Source organism: Hemiscyllium ocellatum, chromosome 17, assembly GCF_020745735.1.
Source record: "Hemiscyllium ocellatum isolate sHemOce1 chromosome 17, sHemOce1.pat.X.cur, whole genome shotgun sequence".
Classification (NCBI taxonomy): domain Eukaryota; kingdom Metazoa; phylum Chordata; class Chondrichthyes; order Orectolobiformes; family Hemiscylliidae; genus Hemiscyllium; species Hemiscyllium ocellatum.
In genome coordinates this window covers 50,302,339-50,326,556 of record NC_083417.1, presented here as the reverse complement: position 1 = coordinate 50,326,556, position 24,218 = coordinate 50,302,339, and the positions used below count along the sequence as shown (strand labels likewise).

General features: G+C 40.1%; 1 protein-coding gene across 2 annotated transcripts in view; it reads right to left on the bottom strand.

Annotated features, from left to right (window-relative positions):
* Positions 1–24,218, bottom strand: part of slc12a4 (solute carrier family 12 member 4) — a 151,737-nt gene that overhangs the window by 72,291 nt on the left and 55,228 nt on the right. For both annotated transcript variants that reach the window (XM_060838140.1, XM_060838141.1), the window contains exon 2: positions 1,275–1,369. In XM_060838140.1, coding sequence (XP_060694123.1) covers positions 1,275–1,369 — 95 coding nt within the window. The remainder of the gene's footprint in view (positions 1–1,274; positions 1,370–24,218) is intronic.

The following is a 24,218-nucleotide window of genomic DNA, read 5'->3' as shown; positions in this document are numbered from 1 at the left end:
CTTTGGAAGACAGAGTTAGACTGAACAATATATTCATATTTAATTAGCTCAGTTGGTGAGATGGCTCATTTGCAAATACGTTGACACCAACAGTGTAGGTTCCATTCCTGTAATGGCAAAGGCTACCATAAAAATGTCTCATCTTCTCCATCTCTCACCTCATCTGAGATGTGTTGACCCTCAGGTTAAACCACCAGTTGTGTGCTCTCTAGAGAGAGAGAGCAGTCATATGGTCTTCTGGGTCTAAGGTGACATGTATCTTTTACATTCATATTCTAATGAGTGGGCAGAGACTGAGAGAAATCTTAGACAGGACATTTTCAGTATAGTTAGCAAAACATATACGATTCTTGGGTTTCATGTAGAAATGAATTGTACACAAAAGCAGGGAAGATACGCTGAACCTCTACAAAGCAGTAGTTAGACCAGAACTGAAGGACTGCACCTAATTCATACTCCAAGAAAGATGTGAAGGCCCATAGGGTGCATAGGCAGTTTAACAGATTGAGTAGGCAAAAGTGAGGACTGCAGATGCTGGAAACCAGAGTTTAAAATCAGAGTGGTGCTGGAAAAGCACAGCAGGTTAGGCAGCATATGAGGAGGAAAATTGACGTTTTGGGCAAAAGTTGTTCATCAGGAATAGACTCCAGATTGATTCCAGGTATGAGCTAATTGTGCCACAAGATTAGAATGAACAAAAAACCCAAATTGCTGAAACCTGAACTGAGTTCGGAGGAAGGGTCACTGGACCTGAAATGTTAACTTTGCGTTCTCCTCACAACTGCTGCCAGTCCTGCTGAGCTTTTCCAGCAACTTCTGTTTTTGTTTCTGATTTACAGCATTCACAGTTGTAACAGTTCTGTTTTTAGTTAGAATGAACAAGTTGTGAATATCCTCCATGGTGCAAGAGAGTTTGGAGTCTATTTGATGGAGACATATAAAAATTATGGTTGGTTTTGAAAAGTTGCTGCCATTAACTAATACTACAAAGACTGCAAGGAACACAGAAGGGGGACAGAAAAAAAAAAAAGTCTTCCCAAGCTTTGAGTGATAATGACATGGAACTCATTCATAATTCACTTTCTTGATTGCAGATGGAACTTTGATGGGTGCTTGAGGGAACTAAACTTGCACAGCTACAGAATACAGTGGAGGAATAGGATGGTCTAGATCCCTCTTCAGATAGCCAGCATGGACTAGACATTAAAATTTCACACAAAAGAAGAGCAGAGCATTCTGAATATTAAGCACAATACTTTATTGAAAATTGTTACCTCAAATAAGGCCAAATTTCTGTCATAATATTCATTTCCTTTTATACTGTCAGTTTTGTTTAGGAAAGGACTGTCTTCTTTGTGATATCCATGACCTGAAAAAGAAAGTACTTTGTCACATAGAAGAAAGGTTAAAACAGAAATTGGCTATCTTAAATATGCTTGTGGAATACCATTTATAATGAGAAGCAATTGAGCATTTGAAACACCAAATGTTTATAACAAATCTAAAGGGGGTTAAAGGCTAGCATTTTGTTGTTTGAGAAAAGGGAGGAAAGGTGGATGAAATAGATAAACCACATAGTTGCATATTTGCTATGAAGTTCCTGTTGTTTTTGCCTCAAAATCCATCAACCGCAGTTGACAGAATTCTTACATCCATATCCTTGAGTCAGTTGAGCAATATTTTAAATAGGAACATATGGGGTGTTTGAAAGTCAAAGTTAAGAAGTCAGTTATGAGACAAATAATTGCAGGATCAACCTTTCAACACGTAATGCTAGAAAAACTTACATTCAACTGTAATACATCTACATAACACACATCACAAGATGCTCAAAGGAATGCACACAGTATTGGGGAAAATAGTGCACAAGCTGAAAATGTGTTGCTGGTTAAAGCACAGCAGGTTAGGCAGCATCCAAGGAATAGGAAATTCGACGTTTCGGGCATAAGCCCTTCATCAGGAATTAGTGCACAAACCAGCCATCTATTCTCTCTGTTTCTTTGTTTTTATTCATGAGCAAACCACATATATTCAGAGAGAAATATCAGCATCAGCTATACATGCACTTTCTGGATCAGTGGTGCTGGAAGAGCACAGCAGTTCAGGCAGCATCCAACAACGTCGATTTCGCTGCTCGTTGGATGCTGCCTGAACTGCTGTGCTCTTCCAGCACCACTGATCCAGAATCTGATTTCCAGCATCTGCAGTCATTGTTTTTACCTATACATGCACTTTCAATAGTGCTTGGGGCAAAGGAAGGGAATAGTTACACTTCCAGAAAAAGCCATTCTGATGACCCCCAGACATTGCCCTAGGATTGGTTTTCAGGGAACTGCACGGAGGTTGCATTCACAAGGCCTATTTGGCAGTTACTAAGCCTGTCTGTCTCTCCTCAGGAACGTTGAGGAACCAAGACCCAAACGTTCACTTACTGAGCATCCATTCTGGAAGTCGGCCCCTGTATTCCACTTCCACAGGTATTGCTCATTTTGTTCATTGATCAGTCACATTCTGCCCCCAAAAATCAAAATTATTCTACTTCCTATGGTAAGTGCAACTTTTTTTGAAGGGGATAATGTATTATGATTTTTGATGCAGCTATAGATAGTCATAGAGACGTACAGCACGGAAACAAACCTTTTGGTCCAACTCATCCATGCTGATCTTTGGTTCAGATCGCTACTATTGACATTTTAAGTTCCATGTATGTTTTGATCAACATGGACAATCTGATTGGCTTCTACTAAATTAGATTCTCTCTTTACCGTCAACTGAACAGAAAGACTGAACCACTGGTTGGTTGGGAAAATGTAGAGAAATGTTCTAAAGAAAGTACGAAAGGAACAAATAACGAATCCCTAAGACCCGAAGGTCTAATGTTTTAACAGACAAGTGCAGAAATAGTGGAAATACTGTTTTTGATTTTCCAACATTTCCTAATTCTAAAATAGTTCCAGTAATTTGGAAGTTAGCAAATGGAACTCCACTACTTAAAAAAAGGTCTGGCGAATGATACAGCTTTAATTTTTAACATGGAGATTTCTTCAGCCAATAGTTGTTGTGATGTTAAAGCTCAATCACTTAAAAGGTTAGGAACAAGCCAAGATAAATGAAGTAGATAAATTGACAACTAGATGAAAATCAAACAATAAAATAAACTAACAGATACAGCCGAAGAACTGAAGATACAGGCAAACTACATTAACCGGTTAGTTGGGGGAAGATGGTAAGGCCTCAGATGAAGCAACTATAATTTATCGAGTAAAAAATGAGGTCTGCAGATGCTGGAGATCACAGCTGCAAATGTGTTGCTGGTCAAAGCACAGCAGGCCAGGCAGCATCTCAGGAATAGAGAATTCGACGTTTCGAGCATAAGCCCTTCATCAGGAATAAGAGAGAGAGCCAAGCAGGCTAAGATAAAAGGTAGGGAGGAGGGACTAGGGGGAGGGGTGATGGAGGTGGGATAGGTGGAAGGAGGTCAAGGTGAGGGTGATAGACCGGAGTGGGGTGGGGGCGGAGAGGTCAGGAAGAGGATTGCAGGTTTGGAGGGCGGTGCTGAGTTGAGGGAACCCCAGCAACACATTTGCAACTATAATTTATGCTTGCATTATGAGTTGTTCCTGACTAACAGAATAAAACAAGGGGAAAGATAGATCAGATCCTGGAAGGAAAACTAGCAAAAAAAAATAGATTGGCAGAAATAATGGATTGATAAATCATGCAGAGAATCAGTGGGGATATAAATTACCCTCAAGGTGCATCTATCATCCCTATTTTATTCTCTGCATGTCTAATTTTTGTTAAATGTCACACTTTGATTTAAGCTATTTCATGGTAAATACAATCTGTTTGGCTCATTTCAACTCACTTACACCCAGAATGATCAGGGGCTAGTCATGAATCTGGATTTAGGTCAGAAATGTATAGCATATCCTTAAGATAAAGGGTCAGTCATTTAGAACTAAGATGATGAGAAATTTCTTTACCCAAAGTGTTCAAGTTTGAAATGATCTATCCCAAGGTGGGCTCTTTCATCTACTTCAGCTCTTCTTTCAGGTTATGTTCAGAAGTTGGGCCAATTCTTCTTAAAAGGGAGGTGGAAATTTGATTGTTGGAAGATTCCCAGTCCTTTCAAACTTTTACAAAAAATGCACACTAACACAATCTCATATTATGTATATTTTAAATAATGTAAAAAATACACAGTTAAATATTGGCAGCTACTGAACTTTGCTGGCAAAAGCTGTTAATTTGGAAGACTGGAAAATTATTTATCATTTGCTGAATTAAATTCTGTTAATGGGAAAAGGAAGTGAGAAGGCTTTCACAGTCAACATTTCCTTCCCATTTACTGAAAACAATATAAAAATATTCATGAATAACTTCAGCCTGAATTATCAAAACTTGTACAGTTAAGATAAGGTTGTTTGGCCATCATTGTAAATTTAAAATTTTCCTCAGTGGTATAGCTTGAACGACAGATAATGACAAAAGTGACATTATGATTAATAACATACAAGACGTTATGTTGTACAGTATTATTACATGATGGCACAGCTCAAACATTGCTCACGTCATCAACTCAATCATTAACCAGCTGATTAAAATTGGCACTTACATAGAGCAACTCAAAACAAGAAAGCAAAACACAAAAGATGAACTAAAAGTAACTGACAATTCTTTTGAACTAACTGCTTTGATCAGATTCCCAATTATTAACGTTGCATCCCTCAAATCGTAACATCAACTTCTGGCACTTCACATTCTTGCTAGACACTTAATTATCTACATGACACTATATACTTGTGTTATGGAAGCAGCTTGTCTTTGGGTAAGAGAGAGGTTAAATGATACATTGCATCGCAACTTCTTATCAGTACAGGAGCTGTGGATGTACCACCTATTATAGAAACTATCCAAGTTCCACCTGCATATAGTTGATCCACAATGTGACAAGGTCTCATGCCCTCCAAGTTGAAAATCTTCAACTATTCCACTCTTAAATACTTGGCTTACCATTCCTTTTGTCAGCTGTTTTAGTACATTTTCCTAGCACATACGACAAGACAACACATATCAATTAGGCCAGTCGGCCATAATGTCTACTCTATGATTCAAATCATAGTTGATACATTTCTTAACCTCATACTACTGTCTACACGCCATAACCCTTAATCCCCCTTACCAACAAAGACCATCTACCTTTGCCTCAAGTGGACGTGACCTTCACAGCACTGTGGCAATGACGTCCACAGATTAACCACCCTCTGACTGAAGAAATTCCTCCTTATCTCAGTTTTAACAGGTTGTCCCTTCACTCTGAGGCTTAATCTCTCTATCTTTTCCACATTCATTCTATCCAGGATTCTAAGTTTTGATCGGATTCCCCTCATCCTTCTAAATTCTGTTGAATAGAGACCCACTGTCCTCTTCTGCTACTCATATGACAAGCCCTTAATCCCTGGGATAACTTCTTATAAACTTCCTCGGAACCCTCTCCAACGGTCACACATTCTTCCTTAGATGGGGGGCCAAAACTGCTCACAATACTCCAAATATGGTCTGGCCAGAGCCTTATACACCTTCAGCAGTACATCTCTGCTCTCGTATTCTAGTCCTCTTGAAATGAATGCTGATCATCCAAGTTCTTATGTGCTTCAGAATCCCAAAACCTTTCCTCATTTAGAAAATAGTCTACATCTCTATTTTTCCTTGCCAAAGTGCATAACCTCAACCTTTCCCCGCAGTGTATTCATCAACCACATCTTTGCCCGCTCTCCAAGCCTGTCAAAATCCTTCTGCAGCCTCCCTGCTTCCTCAACACCATCTGTCACTCCCTTTATCTCAGTGACATCTGCAAACTTAGCAACAATGCCCTCAGTTTCTTTGTCCAGATCTTGAATGTATAACATGAATAGTTGTAGAGCCAATGCTGACCCCTGCTGAACTCCACTAGTGATCAGCTGCCATTCTGAAAAAGACCTCTTTATCCCTACTCTCTGCCTTCCTTCTGCCTAATCCTTTATGCATACATGTTCCTTGTCTGTAACACCATGATCTCTTATCTTATTTAACAGCCTCCTGTATGGCATCTTGTCAAAGACCTTCCTGAAATCCAAATAAATCACATCCACTGGTTTCCCTTTGTCTAACTTGCTCATTACCTTCTCAAATGAAATCTAGTAGATTTGTCAGACATGACTTTTGAACTATATACTCACTCGGGCTATGTCTCAGTCTGTATATGATCTCTCCTTCCTGACCATGCAGAGTTTACTGATTTCAGGACAATAGAGAGCTAACTATGGACAGTGAACTTCAGTGTACTGATACATAAAATGCAGAATTAATCTGCTTACACACCCACTCCCAACTTATATTAATACTAGATTAGAATGGTGCACAGCAGGTCAGGAAGCATCCGAGGAACAGGAAATCGATGTTTTGGGCAAAAGCCCTTCATCAGGAATGAAGGCAGGGTGCCTCTGGGGTGGAGAGATAAATGGGAGGGGGGTGGGGAGAAGATACCCAGGAGTACAATAGGTCGATGGAGGTGGGGATGAATGAAAGTAATAGGTCAAAGGGGAGGGTGGGGCGGATAGGTGGGAAGGGAGATTGACAGGTAGGACAGGTCATGAGGATGATGCTGACCTGGAAGGTTGGAACTGGGATAAGGTGAGGGGAGGGGAAAATGAGGAAACTGGTGAAGTCCACATTGATGCCCTGGGATTGAAGTATTCCGAGACAGAAGATGAGGCATTCTTTCTCCAGGCGTCGGGTGGTGAGGGAGTGGCGGTAGAGGAGGCCCAAGACCTACATGTCCTTGGCAGAGTGGGAGGGGGAGTGGAAATGTTGGGCCATGGGGCGGTGGGGTTGATTGGTGCAGGTATCCTGGAGATGTTCCCTAAAGCACTCTGCGAGAAGGCGTCCAGTCTCCCCAATGTAGAGGGGACCGCATTGGGAGCAATGGATACAATAATTGACATTAGTGAATGTGCAGGTGAAACTTTGATGGATGTAAAAGGCTCCTATGGGGTCCTGGCTGGAGGTAAGGGAGGAGGTGTGGACACAGGTGTTGCAATTCCGGTGGTGGCATGGGAAGGTGGGTTGTTGGGGGCACGGACCTGACCAGGTAGTCAAGGAGGGAATAGTATTTGCAGAAAGCGGAAAGGGGTGGGGAGAGAAATATATCCCTGGTGGTGGGGTCTGTTTGGTGGCAGCGGAAATGTCAGCGGATGATGCAGTTTATGCGAAGGTTAATGCTACTCAACTCTGTAATGACCGAGAATGCTAAGATAGCAACTCAACTCCCATTGTACATTTAAAAAACAAATCAGGTACAACTTTAGAAGAAATGTGACACTCATCAGAAGCAAAGTGTCAGAACACCTGATAAAATGACCACATTGCCAGAAGTATCCAAAGTAAATTAAGAAATCACTTTTAATTATTTTTCCAGAAAATTGAGTAAATGGATTTCAAAGCACTGCTCTCCTCCAAAAGACAATTGTACTGAAATAAAACTCATCTCCACACTTTGTAATGAGACTTTAGTTATCGAACTCCATAAAACTTAGATTCATACAAGCAATTCAAACCCAAGTAACTCTTAATTAATATGTCCATCACCTGTCAGTCATTCCTTTAGGCTTTAGAAATGCTTTCTGACTGTATTAGATCTAACAAAGCACCCTTATTCTTTTGAAATAAATTAATCTATAATAGTAAAAAAAATTTTATTCACATACTTTCTTTGCAGATTAAAGTTTCAAGCACCCGATTTTCACTATGACAACAGTTCTATAGAACTTACTACTTTCTCTATAAAACAAACCAAAGGGCTAACTGCTGGTAAGCTACCGTTTCAGTTTGGAGGTTGTTCCATTCTCTACTATCCGTTTTAAAACTGCATCATCAATTCTCTGCCCTTTTCATTCACACATTTGGTCGAGTGTATGTTATCCCATTGTAACTTATCATCATATGAACAATGAATGGGTATGCCTGCTAAACCAGCATTTAGAATTTCTTCCCAATGTTTTCGCCGAGAAAAATGTCATAACTGCCACCTCACCTAGAGGGGAGGTACTCTGCAGTAAAATGCATTTTCTTACTCTTCTGATCTTTTTACCTTCCAAAGCTAAAGAGCAAAATTTACCTCACTTTCCCATAAGAATATTGAGAGACTGGAGAGCTGACTACAAGAGTTGCACAAGCAGCATCACAAAAAGCAAAAAGGCTTCAGGTTCCTGGCTTCTCTCAAATGATGGAAACTTTAAATAATGTTCCATTTTTAATTTTTTCACGACTTTGTTCATCTGAATATCTCCTACCTTGGGCATTTTCATAGGGGTACTCAAGTCTAATACTTCAAAATTGGCATCTGGCCTTGTTTGGGTGCCCAGTCAATTCCAGCTATCAAACTTTGCAATATTTTTATTTCAATTTTGGAAGCCGCATTTATTTTTGGAAGCCTTACTTTAACAAATAACAATAGATTAATGGTTTTTAAATAAGACTGCTGATGCAAAGTGGCACTTGATCCATTCTTCCTGATTTCTAAGCCCAAACACCCAACTTCCAATTTGGAATTCAACTTTAAGCACATTTATGACAATATTTTAAAATCTGCTGTACTTACTGCACACAAAAAAAACATTTTCATGCATCACAAAGAAGAATGACATTTTTGGCCCCTTTAATCAGGCAAACGTAGAGTTACTTCACCCTCCCATCATCCTTTGAGTTACATGGTGAGTGTGTCTTGGTTTGTCATGAATTTCCACTTACTGGTACAGCATTCTCTTGGGAAAACGATGAGACACTCCTACAAATTGCTACTAGCTTAGCTTTTTTATGCCAAAGTCTGCTCTTACATGTCTTTTCCATTGGCAAACATAGCATGTTAAAGAGTCATATAGTCACAGATGTACAGCATGGAAACAGACCCTTCGGTCCAACCCGTCCATGCCAACCAGATATCCCAACCCAATCTAGTCCCACCTGCCAGCATCTGGCCCATATCCCTTCAAACTCTTCCTATTCATATACCCATCCAAACGACTCTTAAATATTGCAATTGTACCAGCCTCCACCACTTCCTCTGGCAGCTCATTCCATACTCGTACTACCCTCTGCGTGAAAAAGTTGCCCTGTAGGCCTCTTTTATATCTTTCCCCTCTCACCCTAAACCTATGCCCTCTCATTCTGGACTCCCTGACCCCAGCAAAAAGAAAGACTTTGTTTATTTATCCTATCCATGCCCCTCATAATTTTGTAAACCTCCATAAGGTCACCCCTCAGCCTCCGACGCTCCAGGGAAAACAGCCCCAGCCTATTCAGCTTCTCCCTATAGCTCAAATCCTCCAATTCTGGCAACATCCTTGTAAATCTTTTCTGAACCCTTTCAAGTTTCACAACATCTTTCCGATAGGAAGGAGACCAGAAGTGCACACAATATTCCAACAGTGGCCTAACCAATGTCCTGTACAGTCGCAACATGACCTCCCAACTCCTGTACTCAATACTCTGACCAACAAAGGAAAGCATACCAAACACCTTCTTCACTATCCTATCTTCCTGCGACTCCACTTTCAAGGAGCTATGAACTTGCACTCCAAGGTCTCTTTGTTCAGTAACACTCCCTAGGACCTTACCACTAAGTGTATAAGTCCTGCTAAGATTTGCTTTCCCAAAATGCAGCACCTCGCATTTATCGGAATTAAATTCCATCTGCTACTTGTCAGCCCGCTAGCCCATCTGGTCAAGATCCTGTTGTAATCGGCGGTAACCCTCTTTGCTGTCCACTACACCTCCAATTTTGGTGTCATCTGCAATCTTACTAACTGTACCCCTTATGCTCACATCCAAATCATTTATGTAATTGACAAAAAGTACAGGACCCAGCACAGATTCTTGTGGCCTTTATACACTAAGGATTCACTCGACCTATCCTGTCTATACCTGACATATGCTTCCTTCTTTTCCTTAACCAAACCCTCAATTTCTTTAGTCATCCAGCATACCCTATACCTACCAGCCTTCCCTTTCATCCTGACAGGAATATTCTCTCTCTGGATTCTTGTTATCTCATTTCTGAAGGCTTCCCATTTTCCAGCCGTCCCTTTATCTGCAAACATCTGCCTCCCATCAGCTTTCGAAAGGTCTTGCCTAATACCGTCAAAATTGGCCTTTCTCCAATTTAGGGCTTCAACTTTTAGATCTGGTCTATCCTTTTCCATCATTATTTTAAAATGAATAAATTATGATCGCCGGTCCCGAAGTGCTCCCCCACTGACACCTGTCACCTGCCCTGCCTTATTCCCCCAAGAGTAGGTCAACTTTTGCATCTTCTCTTGTAGGTACATCCACATACAGAATCAGAAAGTTGTCTTCTACATACTTAAATTCCTCTCCATCTAAACCTTTAACACTATCCCAGTCTATGTCTGGAAAGTTAAAATCCCCTACCATAACCACCCTATTATTCTTACAGATAGCTGATATCTCCTTACATGTTTGATTCTCAATTTCCCTCTGACTATTAGGGGGTTTATAATACAATCCCAATAAGGTGATCATCCCTTTCTTATTTCTCAGTTCCACCCAAATAACTTCCCTGGATGTATTTCTGGGAATATCCTTCCTCAGCACAGCTGTAATGTTATCACTTATCAAAAATGCCACACAACCCCCTTCTCTCTTGCCTCCCTTTTTAATAGCATTTGTATCCTGGAACATTAAGCTGCCAGTCCTGCCCATCCCTGAGCCATGTTTCTGTAATTGCTATGATATCCCAGTCCCATGTTCCTAACCGTGCCCCGAGTTAATCTGCCTTCCCTGTTCGGCCCTTTGCATCAAAATAAATGCAGTTTAATTCATTAGTCCTACGTTGTTCCTGCCTGCCCTGACTGTTTGACTTGATTCTGAGAACAGAAGCGAGTCAAACAGTCAGGGCAGGCAGGAACAAGGTAGGACTAATAAATTAAACTGCATTTATTTCAATGCAAGGGGCCTTGGTTCCCTCAAACCATAGTTATCCTCCAGACGCAGTAAACCATTTGACTTTAAACTCAGCACAAAATCAGGGAGGAATGGATTTAAGATTATTCAAATCTGCAGTCGATCAAGATTTGTTAATCACATACTGAAGTAGATAATGGATCTGTGAAAAGACTCCGAAAAGCGTTCTGAACGATTCACTTCACTCCTTTAAAAAGGATCAGAATACGTATCTGGTGAGAAGCAAGATGGCAAGTTTGTGCAATGCCCAAGATGAAAAAAAAGACCTTATGCAGGCACTCTGCTGCTGGAAGATGGAATATGATTAAAGCAAATTAGCAGACTAAAGTTGGTAAAGACACGAGGGTAAACGAGAATTCTTTAATTTTGCTCAATTATCTTTGCAGTTCTGCAAACATTTACACACAATTTGTTTCCTATAGGCGACAGGGTGAACACTTTAGATTGTCTGTTTTCAGAAACCATGTTGAATATTATCAAATAGCTTTATCCAATTTCACACTTTTCAATATCGACTACAGTGCAATCTTTTCCGCCCCAATCTGAATAAGTTTGCAGCCATTTTCCGTAAGATCACAGGATCACTTTACAAATGATCAAGAACAAATCAACATTAAAATATAATTAATGCAGAAAAGTTGAAGCAATTAACAGCACATTTATCATAAAGTTGTACAGAAGCCTTTGTTTAAAGATCTTCCTGTTAAAAGAGAGAGTTATTATTTTGAATAACCCGTTTCTAAGGAACTTAATCAACAAGCTAAAGAACCAGCCTGACAAGGTAATATGATATCACTAAACCTTTAAGTACTGATCATGAATATTCAAGGCTTGGCTTTTGATTAAAATAATTAGAACAATTCGCAGAAAACTCTTCGAGTGGGGATCAAACTGGAATACTCATCTGGTTTGATATATAAACAAGGAATTTGTTTAGGATTCAAACTGGGATGGGTTCAGAGATTACATCTCTCTTTCTAATGATATTCTGGGAGAAGTTGACTTCTTTACTTTCATTATACGGAGGAATCTGCAGTTTGCTGAAAATTGGAGTAAAATTAAAATTGGGGCTATCAGAAATTAGATCAAAACTACTCCTATTCCTATCATTCTTTACAGTTCAGTTAGAGAAAAATCACAATATTATTCTTCAGCTCCTAAGAAATGAAATCCCAATATCAGGACTCATTGCCCATGAGAAGGTGATAGTGAGCTGCCTTCTTGAGTCACTACAGACTAACTTGTGGAGGTACATGCATAATGCCATTAGGAAGAAAATTCCAGGATTTTGACCCAGTGGTAGTGAAGGAACACTGATATATTCCCAAGTCCAGATGTTGAGTGGCTCGAAGGGCAATTTGCAGCTGGTAGTATGTACCTGTTGACCTTGTCTTTCTAGATGGCAATAGTCATAGGTTTGGAAAGGGCTCTCTCAGGGAATCTTGGTAGATTTTTGCAGTGCATCTTGCAGGTGATTCATACTGCCACTACTGAGTGTTATAGTGGAGGGAGTGGGTGTTTGTGATGTTGTGCCAAACAAGCAGGCTGCTTTAGATGAGTGTCAAGCTTTTTGAAGTCTTCCAGGTCTGGAAGGAGAGGGTGGTTTCCCATTGACATGACATGCAGATAGCTTTGCACTAATCACTTGGATTTAAAAAAAATCCCTCTACAATACACAAAATTGGAAAAGCAGAAATGAAAGTGGTCGAGCTGGTGGGAAAAGTAGCTACGCTGCTGCCAGATGAAAAAGTTGGTTATTTGTCAATATTACACTGAGGGAGAAATATATCACAAGGATGGAATCTAACACTAACCAGTGCTCAAAACAATTAAAAAAATCATATTTGAAGGAGACTGTATCCATGGGTTAAAATATTATTATTGCTAGGAGTTTGCAACTGACTGACTATCTTTTCTTCCTCACCACCCATAAACACATTCCAGATCTTTATCTTCCTGTCCTAATGTAATATTTACCTTTAAATGCCAATTTTCATCATCTATTTTCCTCTTCTGCCCCTTTCCCCAACCCCCCCCCTTAGTTCCACAGTGTAGGTTTTTTCTATTTTACTGGAAGTTGATCGATTTTCGCCTCATTATCATTATCCCCCCCTGTTCCTACCCTATTTTGTAATTATTTGTTCATGGTAGTGAGTGTTATTGGCTAGGCCAGCATTTATTACCTATTTCCAATTTTACCCTGGAGAAAATGGTGGTGAGTAGCCTTCTTGAACCACTACAGACATCCAGTGCTGTCAGAGGGATTACAGATAGATATCGACTCAGCAGTGAAAAAACAATGATAGAATTCCAAGCTTGAACGGTGGACAATTTGGAGGGCAAGTGGAGATGATGGTGTTCCCGTGCATTTGCTGTTCTTCCCTTTCTAGGTGGTAAAGATTATGAGTTTGGATGGTGATTTTGTACAAGCTTCAGTTAGTTCTCTGTAGTGTGTCCTGCATTAGCTGTAGAGGGACTAAATGTTCAAAAGGTGGTGGATGGACTGCAACAAGCAGGCTGTGCTGCATGGTGACAATTTTTTCACTTGTTGTTGGACCTCCACTGATCCAGACAGGTAGACAGTATTACATCACACCCCTGACTTGTGCCTTCTAGATGGTGGAAATCAGGATGATGAGTTGAATTCCATTCTGATAGATAATGAAATTTGAACTCAATAAAATATCTCAAATTTTAAAAAACAGCGAAGACAACCTTATAACTATTGCCAATTGTTATAAAAAAAACCCATCTGATTCATTAAAATCTTTGTTGCCTAGCTGTAATGCCTAAATCCTGGTGAATGAACTTAAAACAAAGTGCTGAAGGTGTATTTTTACATCTTCAGCTGGACAGATAGGCATTGCTGAGGCCAGTAGGTATCCGCAACAGTACTTTTTTTTTAAAACTATAAAATTCAGAATTTGGCACAGCAGACCATCAGAGCAAAGATAGGATCTTCAGTGGCCATCAGTTCCTTCTTTTGAGGTTATGATGGCTCTCCACCTGCAAACTTGCCTCCATGGAGTAGGCAATTTCCCAATGGGATGAGAGGAGGAGTCAGTCCATGTCTGTCAGCAGTATCACAGCTAATTAGGTTTTGCTGTTTAAATTGGTTGCTTGCCTCAGTCCAGTAGGAATTCTAACTGCACACCAACTTTGCCAATGGGAACATGTCAAGCAGCTGTCCCAGAGCAATTTATTCATCAACATCTCAGTAACAAAATTGATGCTGTCCATTCAACTTCCAGAACTCTGTAAACCTCTTTTGACATCCAAACAGACAAAAACGGAGCCAAAAAAAGCATTCTAGGAAATCCAAGATGGAGGACAGGAAAAATTTCTGGCTGTAAACAGGCTGCTCCTTTTTTTTTTGAGGTGTTTTAGGTGTTGGAGGTAATTTCTTTGAAATTCCAGGAGCAGCAATTACTGTTTTATATGCTGTTGCAATTGTTTTGGCATGTCGGAGAAAAAGAAAGTCAAAACAACAGCACTTTTAAAAGGGAGACAGACAGACAAAGGCAGCAAACACATAGTCCGTAAGAGGAGAGAGAGAAAGATACCTACACTGACACAGCAGTGAATCTGCACAGTTACTGCCTTTGCTGTTTAAATTCATGTATCGCTGGACATCAGAGTGTGTCTAGGAAAACTGAAACAGTGAAATTCACAAGTGATCTTGGAGGAACCTGTTTGGGAGAGGTCACAGCACAGAAACAGATAAGTAAATAGTTTTAAGTCTAGCCTGGCTGTAAATCTACATTAGTGAGTAGAGTGGGTTCTTTCTTGATTATATGTTTTTATTGGAATCTGTCTCTTGATTAAATTTTAAAAATATAAGCCGTAAGTAAAGTTAGCCTGGAGCAATGTTTTGTACAGCAATAAGACGGTGCACTTTTCTGGGTCGATAGATTGGAAGGAGCAAAATGGCCTTTAGTACAGCATTATGCTCTTCTTGTCAGATGTGGGAGTTTCAGGAGAGTTTAAGGGTTACTGAGGATTATATCTGCAATAAATGATGTTGGCTGTGAATCCTGTCAGATCAAATAGATCGGTTGGAGCGACAGTTCAAGGAATGAAGAATTTACAAGAGCTAGGGGTGTGAAGGATGGCAGTTGTAGGAAGTGAAAAAAGTCACAGATACAGTCAGGTAGATGGGTTAACTCCAAGAAAGGTAGGAAAGGTAGGCGGGTAGTACAGGAGTCTTCTGTGGCTATCCACATTTCAAACAAGTCTGCTGTTTTGGAAAATGTAGTGGGTGATGGACTTTCAGGGGCATGTAGCACGACTAGTCAAGTTTCTGGTATCAAGACTGGCTGTAATGGAATGAGGAGTACGTCGAGTTCCAAGTGATTGATTGTATCAGGGGACTCTCCAGTCAGGGGCACAGACAGAGGTTTCTGCAGCCAGCAGTGAAAAATCACAATAGTGTGTTGCCTCCCCTGGTGCCAGAATCAAGGATGTCTCAAATGGTGCAGAATGTTCTCAAAGGCCAAGCAGGAGGTCACTGTACACATTGGCACCTACGACATAGGAAGGGAAAAGGATGAGATTTTGAAGGGGGATTATAAAAAGTTAGGCAGGAATTTAAAACAAGAGGTCCTTGAGGGTAGTAATATCTGGATTACTCCCAGTGCTACGAGCTAGTGAGGGCAGGGATAGGAGGATAGAGGAGATGAATGTGTGGCTGAGGAGCTGTTGTATTGGAGAAGGATTCACATTTTTGGATCATAGGAATCTCTTCTGGGTACAAGTAACCTATACAAGAAAGATGGATTGCACCTGAATTGGATTGGGACCAATATACTGGCAGGGAGATTTGCTCTGGACCTGCTCGGGAGTAAGGAGGTCAGGGTGGCGGGGGGGGGGGGGGGGGGGGGGGTGGAGAAGAGAGATGGGTGGGACCAGGGAGATAGTGAGGAAAGAGATCAGTCTGAGAGTGGTACTGTTGGGAAAAGGAGCGAGTCAAACAACCAGTCAGGGCAGGCAGGAAGAAAGCAGAGAACAAGGTAGGATTGATAAATTAAACTGCATTTATTTCAATGCAAGAGGCCTAATAGGGAAGGCAGATGATCTTAAAGGTATGGTGAGGAACATAGGACTGAGATATCATAGCAATTACAGAAACGTGGCTCAAGTATAGGCAGGACTAGCACTTAAGTGTTCCAGGATACAAAATGCTATAGGAAGGATAAAAAGGGATGTGAGAGAGAAGGGGGAGTGGCGTTTTTAATGTGGATCGCATTACAGCTGTACTCAGGGAGGCTATTCCTGGAAATATATCCAGGGGTATTATTTGGGTGGAACTGAGAAATAAGAAAGGGATGATCACCTTATTGGGAGTGTATTACAGAGTATAAAGGCAGTAGGAGCATAGAGAGGAACCTTGATTATCTGAGTGAGATGGGCAAGCAGTATTTCTGAAGTTTCCTTTTTCCTCACTCTGCCTGCCTTGCTCCCTCTCTCTGTTTCAAAGCTTGTTTCTGAGCAGACACACACTCGGGTGTAAGGGAGCTGCAGCTTGCGTGCATGCAGCGAGCACTTGCTAAGTGTGCTCCCTGTTCAGGAGACTTTGAGAGCACACACTGCATGAGAGGACACCCCACCCGACCAACATCAGATCCCACCCCTGTCCCACCTGGTGTGTTTGGGGGGGCTGTCCTGTATGTGGCAATGTTCTACAGATTGTGTGGGGAGGGAAGGGAAGGAAGAGAGACAGAGACAGAGACAGAGAGAGAGAGAGAGAGAGAGAGAGAGAGAGAGAGAGACACAGAGACAAAGAGACAGAGACACAGAGACAAAAGTCATCATTTCCCACCGGTGTCCAGGACTGTTCTCAGCAGCATTTAAGTAAGCAGGGCCCATGTTTAATCAATCAATCATTCTAAACAAAAGAGGCGTTCAGTGTTGGAAACACCTCTTCAGTGTAATGTTTCTATCGGGGCCTTGAGATCTTCTTCAGATAATCTAAAATTTGGGTAATTTATATTCATATAATCAAGGTTCCTCTGTACTTAAGTGGGAAATCAGGAGGGCAAAAAGGGGACACAAGATAGCTTTGTCAAATTGAATTAAGGAGAACCCAAAGGATTTTTATAAATACATTAAGGACAAAATGGTATCGAGGGAGTGAATAGGACCACTCAAAGATCAGCAAGGCAGCCTTTGTGTGGAGCCGCAGGAGATGGGAAAGATACTAAACAAGTATTTTACATCAGTGTCTACTGTGGAAAAGGACCCGGAGAATATAGAATGCGGGGAAATAGATGGTGAAATCTTAAATTGTCCATATTACAGAGGAGGAAGTGCTGGATGTCTTGAAATGCATAAAGGTGGATAAATCCCCAGGACCTGATCAGGTGTACCCTAGAACTCTGTGGGAAGCTCGAGAAGTGATTGCTGGGCCTCTTGCTGAGATATTTGTATCATCGATAGTCACAGGTGAGGTGCCGAAGACTGGAGGTTGGCTAACATGGTACTATTATTTATGGAAGGTGGTAAGGACAAGTCAGAGATCTATAGACTGGTGAACCTGATGTTAGTGGTGGGCAAGTTGTTAGAGAGAATCCTGAGGGACAGGATGTACATGTATTTGGGAAGGCAGGAACTGATTAGGGATAGTCAACATGGCTTGTGCATAAAAAAAATCATGTCTCATGAACTTGATTGAGTATTTTGAAGTAACAAAGAGGACTGATGAGAGCAGATTGGTGAACATGATCTTTATGGACTTCTGTGAGGTGTTTGACAAGGTTCCTCATGGGAGACTGGTTAGCAAGGTTATATCTCACGGAATACAGGCAGAACTAGCCATTCGGATATAGAACTGGCTCGAAGGTAGAAGATAGAGGGTGGTGGTGGAGGGTTGTTTTTCAGACTGGAGGCATGTGACTAGTGGAGAGCCATAATGATTGGTGCTGGGTCCACTACTTTTCGTCATTTATATAATGATTTGGATATGAACATAGGAGGTATAGTTAGTAAGTTTGCAGATGACACTAAAATTGGAAGTGCCATGGACAGCAAAGATGATTACCTCCAGTTACGATGGGATCTTGATCAGATATGCCAATGGAATGAGGAGTGGCAGATGGAGATTAATTTAGATAAATGTGAGGTGCTACATTTTGGGAAAGCAAATCTTAGCTGGACTTATACACTTAATGGTAAGGTCCTCGGGAGTGTTGCTGAACAAAGAGACCTTGGAGTGCAGGTACCCAGCTCCTTGGAAGTAGTGTCACTGGTAGATTGGATAGTGAAGGCGGCATTTGGTATGCTTTCCTTCATTGGTCAGAGCATAGAGTACAGGAGTTGGGAGGTCATGTCACGGCAGTTGAGGATGTTGGTTAAGCCACTGTTGGAATATTGTGTGCAATTCTGGTCTCCTTCCTATCAGAAGGATGTTGTGAAACTTGAAAGGATTCAGAAAAGATTTACAAGGATGTTGCCACGACTGGAGGATTTGAGCTATAGGGAGAGGCTGAAGGATGACCTTATAAAGGTTCATAAAATCATGAGGGGCATGGATAGGATAATAGACAAAGTCTTTTCCTTGGGGTGTGGGGAGTCTAGAACTAGAGAGGATAGGTTTGGGATGAGAGGGGAAAGATATAAAAGAGACCTAAGGGGCAACTTTTTCAAGCAGAGGGTGGTGCGTGTATGGAATGAGCTGTCAGAAGAAGTGGAGGAGGCTGGTACAATTGTAGCATTTAAAAGGCATCTCGGGTATATGAGCAGGAAGGGTTTAGAGGGATATGAGCCAAGTGCTGGCAAATGGGACTAGATCAGGTTGGGATGTCTGGTCAGCATTGACGAGTTGGACTGAAGGGTCTGTTTCCATATTGTACATTTCTATGACTCTATGACCTGATTTACCTGTACATTTATCTTCACAAATCTACTTCATAGAATCAGAGTCATACAGAACAGAAACAGACTCTTTGGTCCAATCAGTCCATGCCGAACATAATCCCAAACTAAACTAGCCCCACCTGCCTACTGCTGGTCCCTATCCTTCCAAAACTTTTCTATTCATATACGACTCAAATGTCTTTCAAACCCTGTAATTATACCCACATCGACCACCTCTTCAAGTGTATTACACAAACAAACCACCTTCTAAAGAAAATTGCCCCTTTTTTTTTAAGATCCCTCTCCTCTCACCTTAAAAATGTACTAGTCTTGAAATTCCCCATCCCAAGGAAACGACTCATGACACTAGTGTGACTGACAAGAGTTTTAACATTTTGACATTTTCAATCATGCTACTCTCTTCATTGTCAATTACATAATCCAATTCTCTGCTATCATTTGTTCAACAGAGTCTTATTTGGGCAAGTTGTCTGCATAGTGACTTGTAACACATCTTGAGCTTCAACCTTTTCCCCTCTTCATCCTCAATGAGATATCCCTTGGCAACATACTTATGCAGAATGTTAGCTTTAAAACTTGAATCAACCCAGCTTTCTCTCTTCAGTGTGACCTTTGATTCACTGTCAGTTGCCATGATACAAGGCTTTCTAGTTAAAATCCAAATCATACTGGAGTCATAACTTTTTTTTTAAACCTTTAAGCTTGATGACAAGAATTAAACCAATTTTGATGATGCTTTCCTAAAAACTTCACACTTTTGCTGTTAGTTCCCAAATACCTACAAAAAAAAGGCCATTGCCAACAGTTGATTGGCAACCCATGCCCTGCTTGAGCTGAAGCTGACATTCAAACTCCATATTCAATTCAGTACCAAGATGGCCTATTTTCATGTCCAAAGGATCACTAGAGTCTCAGCCCTCAGCTTGCTGAAACACCAGAACATTCCAACCGTTACCTCACGGACATCCTAACTGCAGTCATTTCCATAAAGCTTGTTATAAATCCAGTTTCCACAATCTTTCAAAACTCATGTCCTCCGAGCAACATTACATAGAAAGAGTCTTTGTAACACTGTTGAACACAGGCTATATAGTATCTAACTAGTAAGGTTACAAAAAAGTTCCTTCAGATTTATGATTCAAGGAACCACAGTAAGGAACCATCAGTTTACAAATTCCTATTAATATATATATTTTTTAATCTGTTCTTTGTGATTCTGCACCTGTAGTAGATATGCAAAACATTTTTTCAAATCTGTTGACTACTGGTAATGGAAAACAGCTACAAATTCACAAAGTTTTCTGTTGACAATTGTTCAGTTTCTACTTGAACACTTGCATCAGTAAGATGTTGTACATTTGCAAAGCACAAGTCTGAAGGTTTTCACGCAATGATGCCATAGTGATTTTGCATATGTTGAGGAATATGAACAGAATTCCTTTCTTCAAATCTCCAGTTCTGCAACCAGCTAGTTGCAAACTTTTTTGATTCAAAAGCTTCAACAATATTTGAATGTTTGCAATTTAGTTTCATAGTTACCGATCAGGACAGACATTTAAAATTCATGGCCCTGGAGGTTTGAATTCCTGCTTCTATTATGTTTGCCCTTCAGAAAACATGATTCATACTGCAATGTTGTACAGTTGCCATTTACCGGAAATAGACGAGACAACACTAAATAGATTTTGGCACTAGTGTTTTCACAATAAAATCTACCATGACAAATCCTGCAGCTGCTCTAACTTCAACAACTCTAAACCTTTGCTTAAATTTATCATAAAGAGCATATTTAACAATCACTGATTCTCTTAATAGGATAAATATATATTTATTTTTCATTTATTTCCATCCTCAAGATATTTTTCTCCATCTAATCTGCCTCTTCACAGGAGGAATTCATTTGTTTTCTGTCATCAAGCATTATGTTTCTGATGAAAACATTCACAAAGTAACAGTGCAGCTGTCAGAGAATGAATTCAATTGCACTCAGTGACTAACAAAGCACAGTTAAAAAAAACAGCAAAAAGTTTGCAACAGTATATCTTCTGTCATTGCATTGGCAAAGAATGTTAAAGCCATTGACATCATTGATACATAACTAAACCTGGAAGGTAGTTCTGACTCCACCTACATGTATATGTACAATGCCTCCAATGCTCAAGGAACTCTTACCATCTACACTGCCCTCTCCAAAGTCCCTCTACCCTCTAACTGGTCTATAGGTTTTTACTCTATCTCCTCCTTTTTGGAATGGTGATGTTCTATTTGTAGCTTTAGTATTGCTGAAATCCAGGCACATTTTGTCACAGCCTTTAGTCTTTCACTCAGATAAAGGCATGGCTGAGGAACTGGGTAGAAATCACCTGTATAAGAGGGTGTGGTTCCAGCAGAATTGAAAGGGGACCAATATCCTTGTAGGGAAATTTGCAGTGCTACTTGGAAGACTATAAACTAGTAAGGGGCAGGGCGGGGCGGTGGGAACTAAAGTGATAGTGAGAAAAGAGAAAAGGCCAAGGCTGGTACAGTAGATAAGCAGAGCAAATCAAATAGTCAAGATAAACAAGAGCTTGGCAGACAACAATCGTAAGACTGATCAATTAAACTGTGTGCAAGATGGCTGACCGATAAGGCAGATGAACTTAGGACATGGTTGGGAACATGGGACTGGGATGTCATAACTATTACAGAACCGTGGCTCATGGATGGATTGACAGCTTAGTGTTCCAGTGAATAGACTCTACAGGCAGGAGGGAAAAAAGAATAATAGGGTTGTTATGGCAGGGGATTTTAACTTTTCAAACATAGACTGGGACTGTCAGTGTTAAAGGCTTGGATGAGGGGAAATTAATTGTGCACATGAAAACTTACTTTTTTTAAACATGAGGATGCACCTACTAAATAATACTTATTCATTAAAAACAACTCAAAAGAAAATAGTTCACAGAACATATGAACTTAAATAAAAATTATGGAACAATAATTCAATATAGCTTGGCCTCACAGTAAGATTTGCCTCATCTTCAACACAAATTCTCTCATGTGCACACATTACTGCAATTAGGTTTCCTCCTCCAATTCCAAACTCTTGGACATCAAGCTAGAATACATCAAATTCACTTGTAATATGGTTCCTTCCACAGATGGAAGGAGAGTTTGATTATCAGCAAACAAAGACTTATGATCGATTCAGAGGAAGTGGACTGTACTCCACAGACCTCCAAATTTGTGCACGGCTTGCAAATGAGCATTGTGGCATGCATGGTGTATTTTTAATTATGACTAGCTAGTTATAAACGGACACATGCAAAACATGAAACTGATAAAGTAGTCTGTACTTTTTGGAAAAAGCACTGAAAAAGAGACCTCTTGTCTAGAACATACTTGAACAAATGGCTCAAGTAAATACTAACCATTGTTATTTTAGCATTCTTTTGACATGACAAAGCAGAATCACAGGAGAATTTCACGCAAGTTACAAAAGTCAATAAACGAAATGAAACACATGGAGGTCAAATAGAAGGCTTTCTTAAAGTCACATCAATGGAAGTCATGATTAAAGAAGAAGAATTCCCAAGAGATCAAAAGGGATAAACTACTACGAGGGGGTGAGGGAATTATAGAGTACCAGATATAAAATTGCATGCTTTGCTTCAAATTTTATAGAGTAGGCAGATATCTGCACCATGAAACTAAATAGATGTCAAGAGTTTTCATAGAAGTAGCAAATGCAGTTCGCTGCATAAAAAGAAATGTGTTTTGCAATTAAAAAGGAAACTGCATGTACATTCATGACTAAACATTAACTGGGGTCATGTAAGGAATGCCAGAATAATTGAAAACGGAGGTTTCAACTTTTTAAAAAACGTGTGGACAGGTAAATGTTCAACGTGAGTAGAATGTTAGGTAGGTTACAATGCTGTTGTATGAGCATGATTTGGAGATGCCAGTGTTGGACTGAGGTGTACAAAGTTAAGAATCACACAACACCAGGTTATATTCCAACAGGTTTAATTGGAAGCACACTAGCTTTTGGAGCGATGCTCCTTCACCTGATGAAGGAGCATCGCTCTGAAAGCTAGTGTGCTTCCAATTAAACCTGTTGGACTATAACCTGGTGTTGTGCGATTTTTAAACGTTGTATGAGCAGGTTTGGATGTCATAGCAGCAAAACGTAAATTGTAGCATAGATTCAGAAGAAAACTGAAATGATTATTTCTCTCCTCACCTCCACACCATCTGCCCCACACAATTAGTTAACTTATTGGTGATCAGACAGAGCTCTTCAATGTTACAACAGATAATTAGAAAGCAAATAGTGACAGTTTTATAGGTAATATAGCAAAAGTTAAAATAAGAGGTAACAAAAATTTAATTAATTAGTATGAAATGCTCCAAGAGCAACTATCAGGAAAATACGTTATCGACCAACCCAAACACATCAAAATATATCAAGGAGACAGCTTAGATCCTAACTTTTATTTTACTTAAATGCACTTTGTTTTCTGATGTGATTCCATTGATCAAACTAAGAGGCTTTAAGCAAAACACACTTTATTCTTACACTACAGGAACTACTACTCATCAACTGTTCCAATATAGCAGCAACCCATAACACACCATTGGCAAAGACAAATTCAACAAAACAGATTTCCCTCACTTAGTCTCCTTCAGCCCAGTCCAATCAAAAAGGAAAAAAAAACAAAAAAGAATGAATTGAGTAGCAGAGGCAGAATGTAAGCTTTTTGCGGCACTAGACAGAGAGTTGTATCTAACAGTTTCAACTTGAAAAAACCCAACTTCAACTGAATGCAAAACTAAAACCCTGGGTCTGAGGTTCTAACCACTCACACTTCTTTTATCTCAATTTAAAATAGAAACCTAAAGCCATTTTCCAACACCTCAGCACCAGGTAGACAACACCTCTCTTCAGGAGAAACAGGACAGAACAAATTTCTCTTTAAAAGGCACGTATCATCACAAACAATGATAAGCTTAATATACATTTGCAGAAGCAAATTATTTAAGGATATGGGGAGCAAGCAGGCCAACATAATTGACTCGTGTAAAGACGGGGTCAAATCTGCTGGATCCTTCCACACCAACTGACATTAAACATCAAAATTTCGACTAATAAATTTTATGAGCACTGTCCATAGATCGATCAAGCTATAAATAATTTAACAAACAAACAACTAGTTTCAGGATAACAATCTACCATAGCTTACATAAACAAATTTGTATTAATATGAATGGCAAATTCAAATGCTAAAAATTTGTGATAAACATGATCAGTGTTGACTGCACTATACTTTAAAAAAAAACCA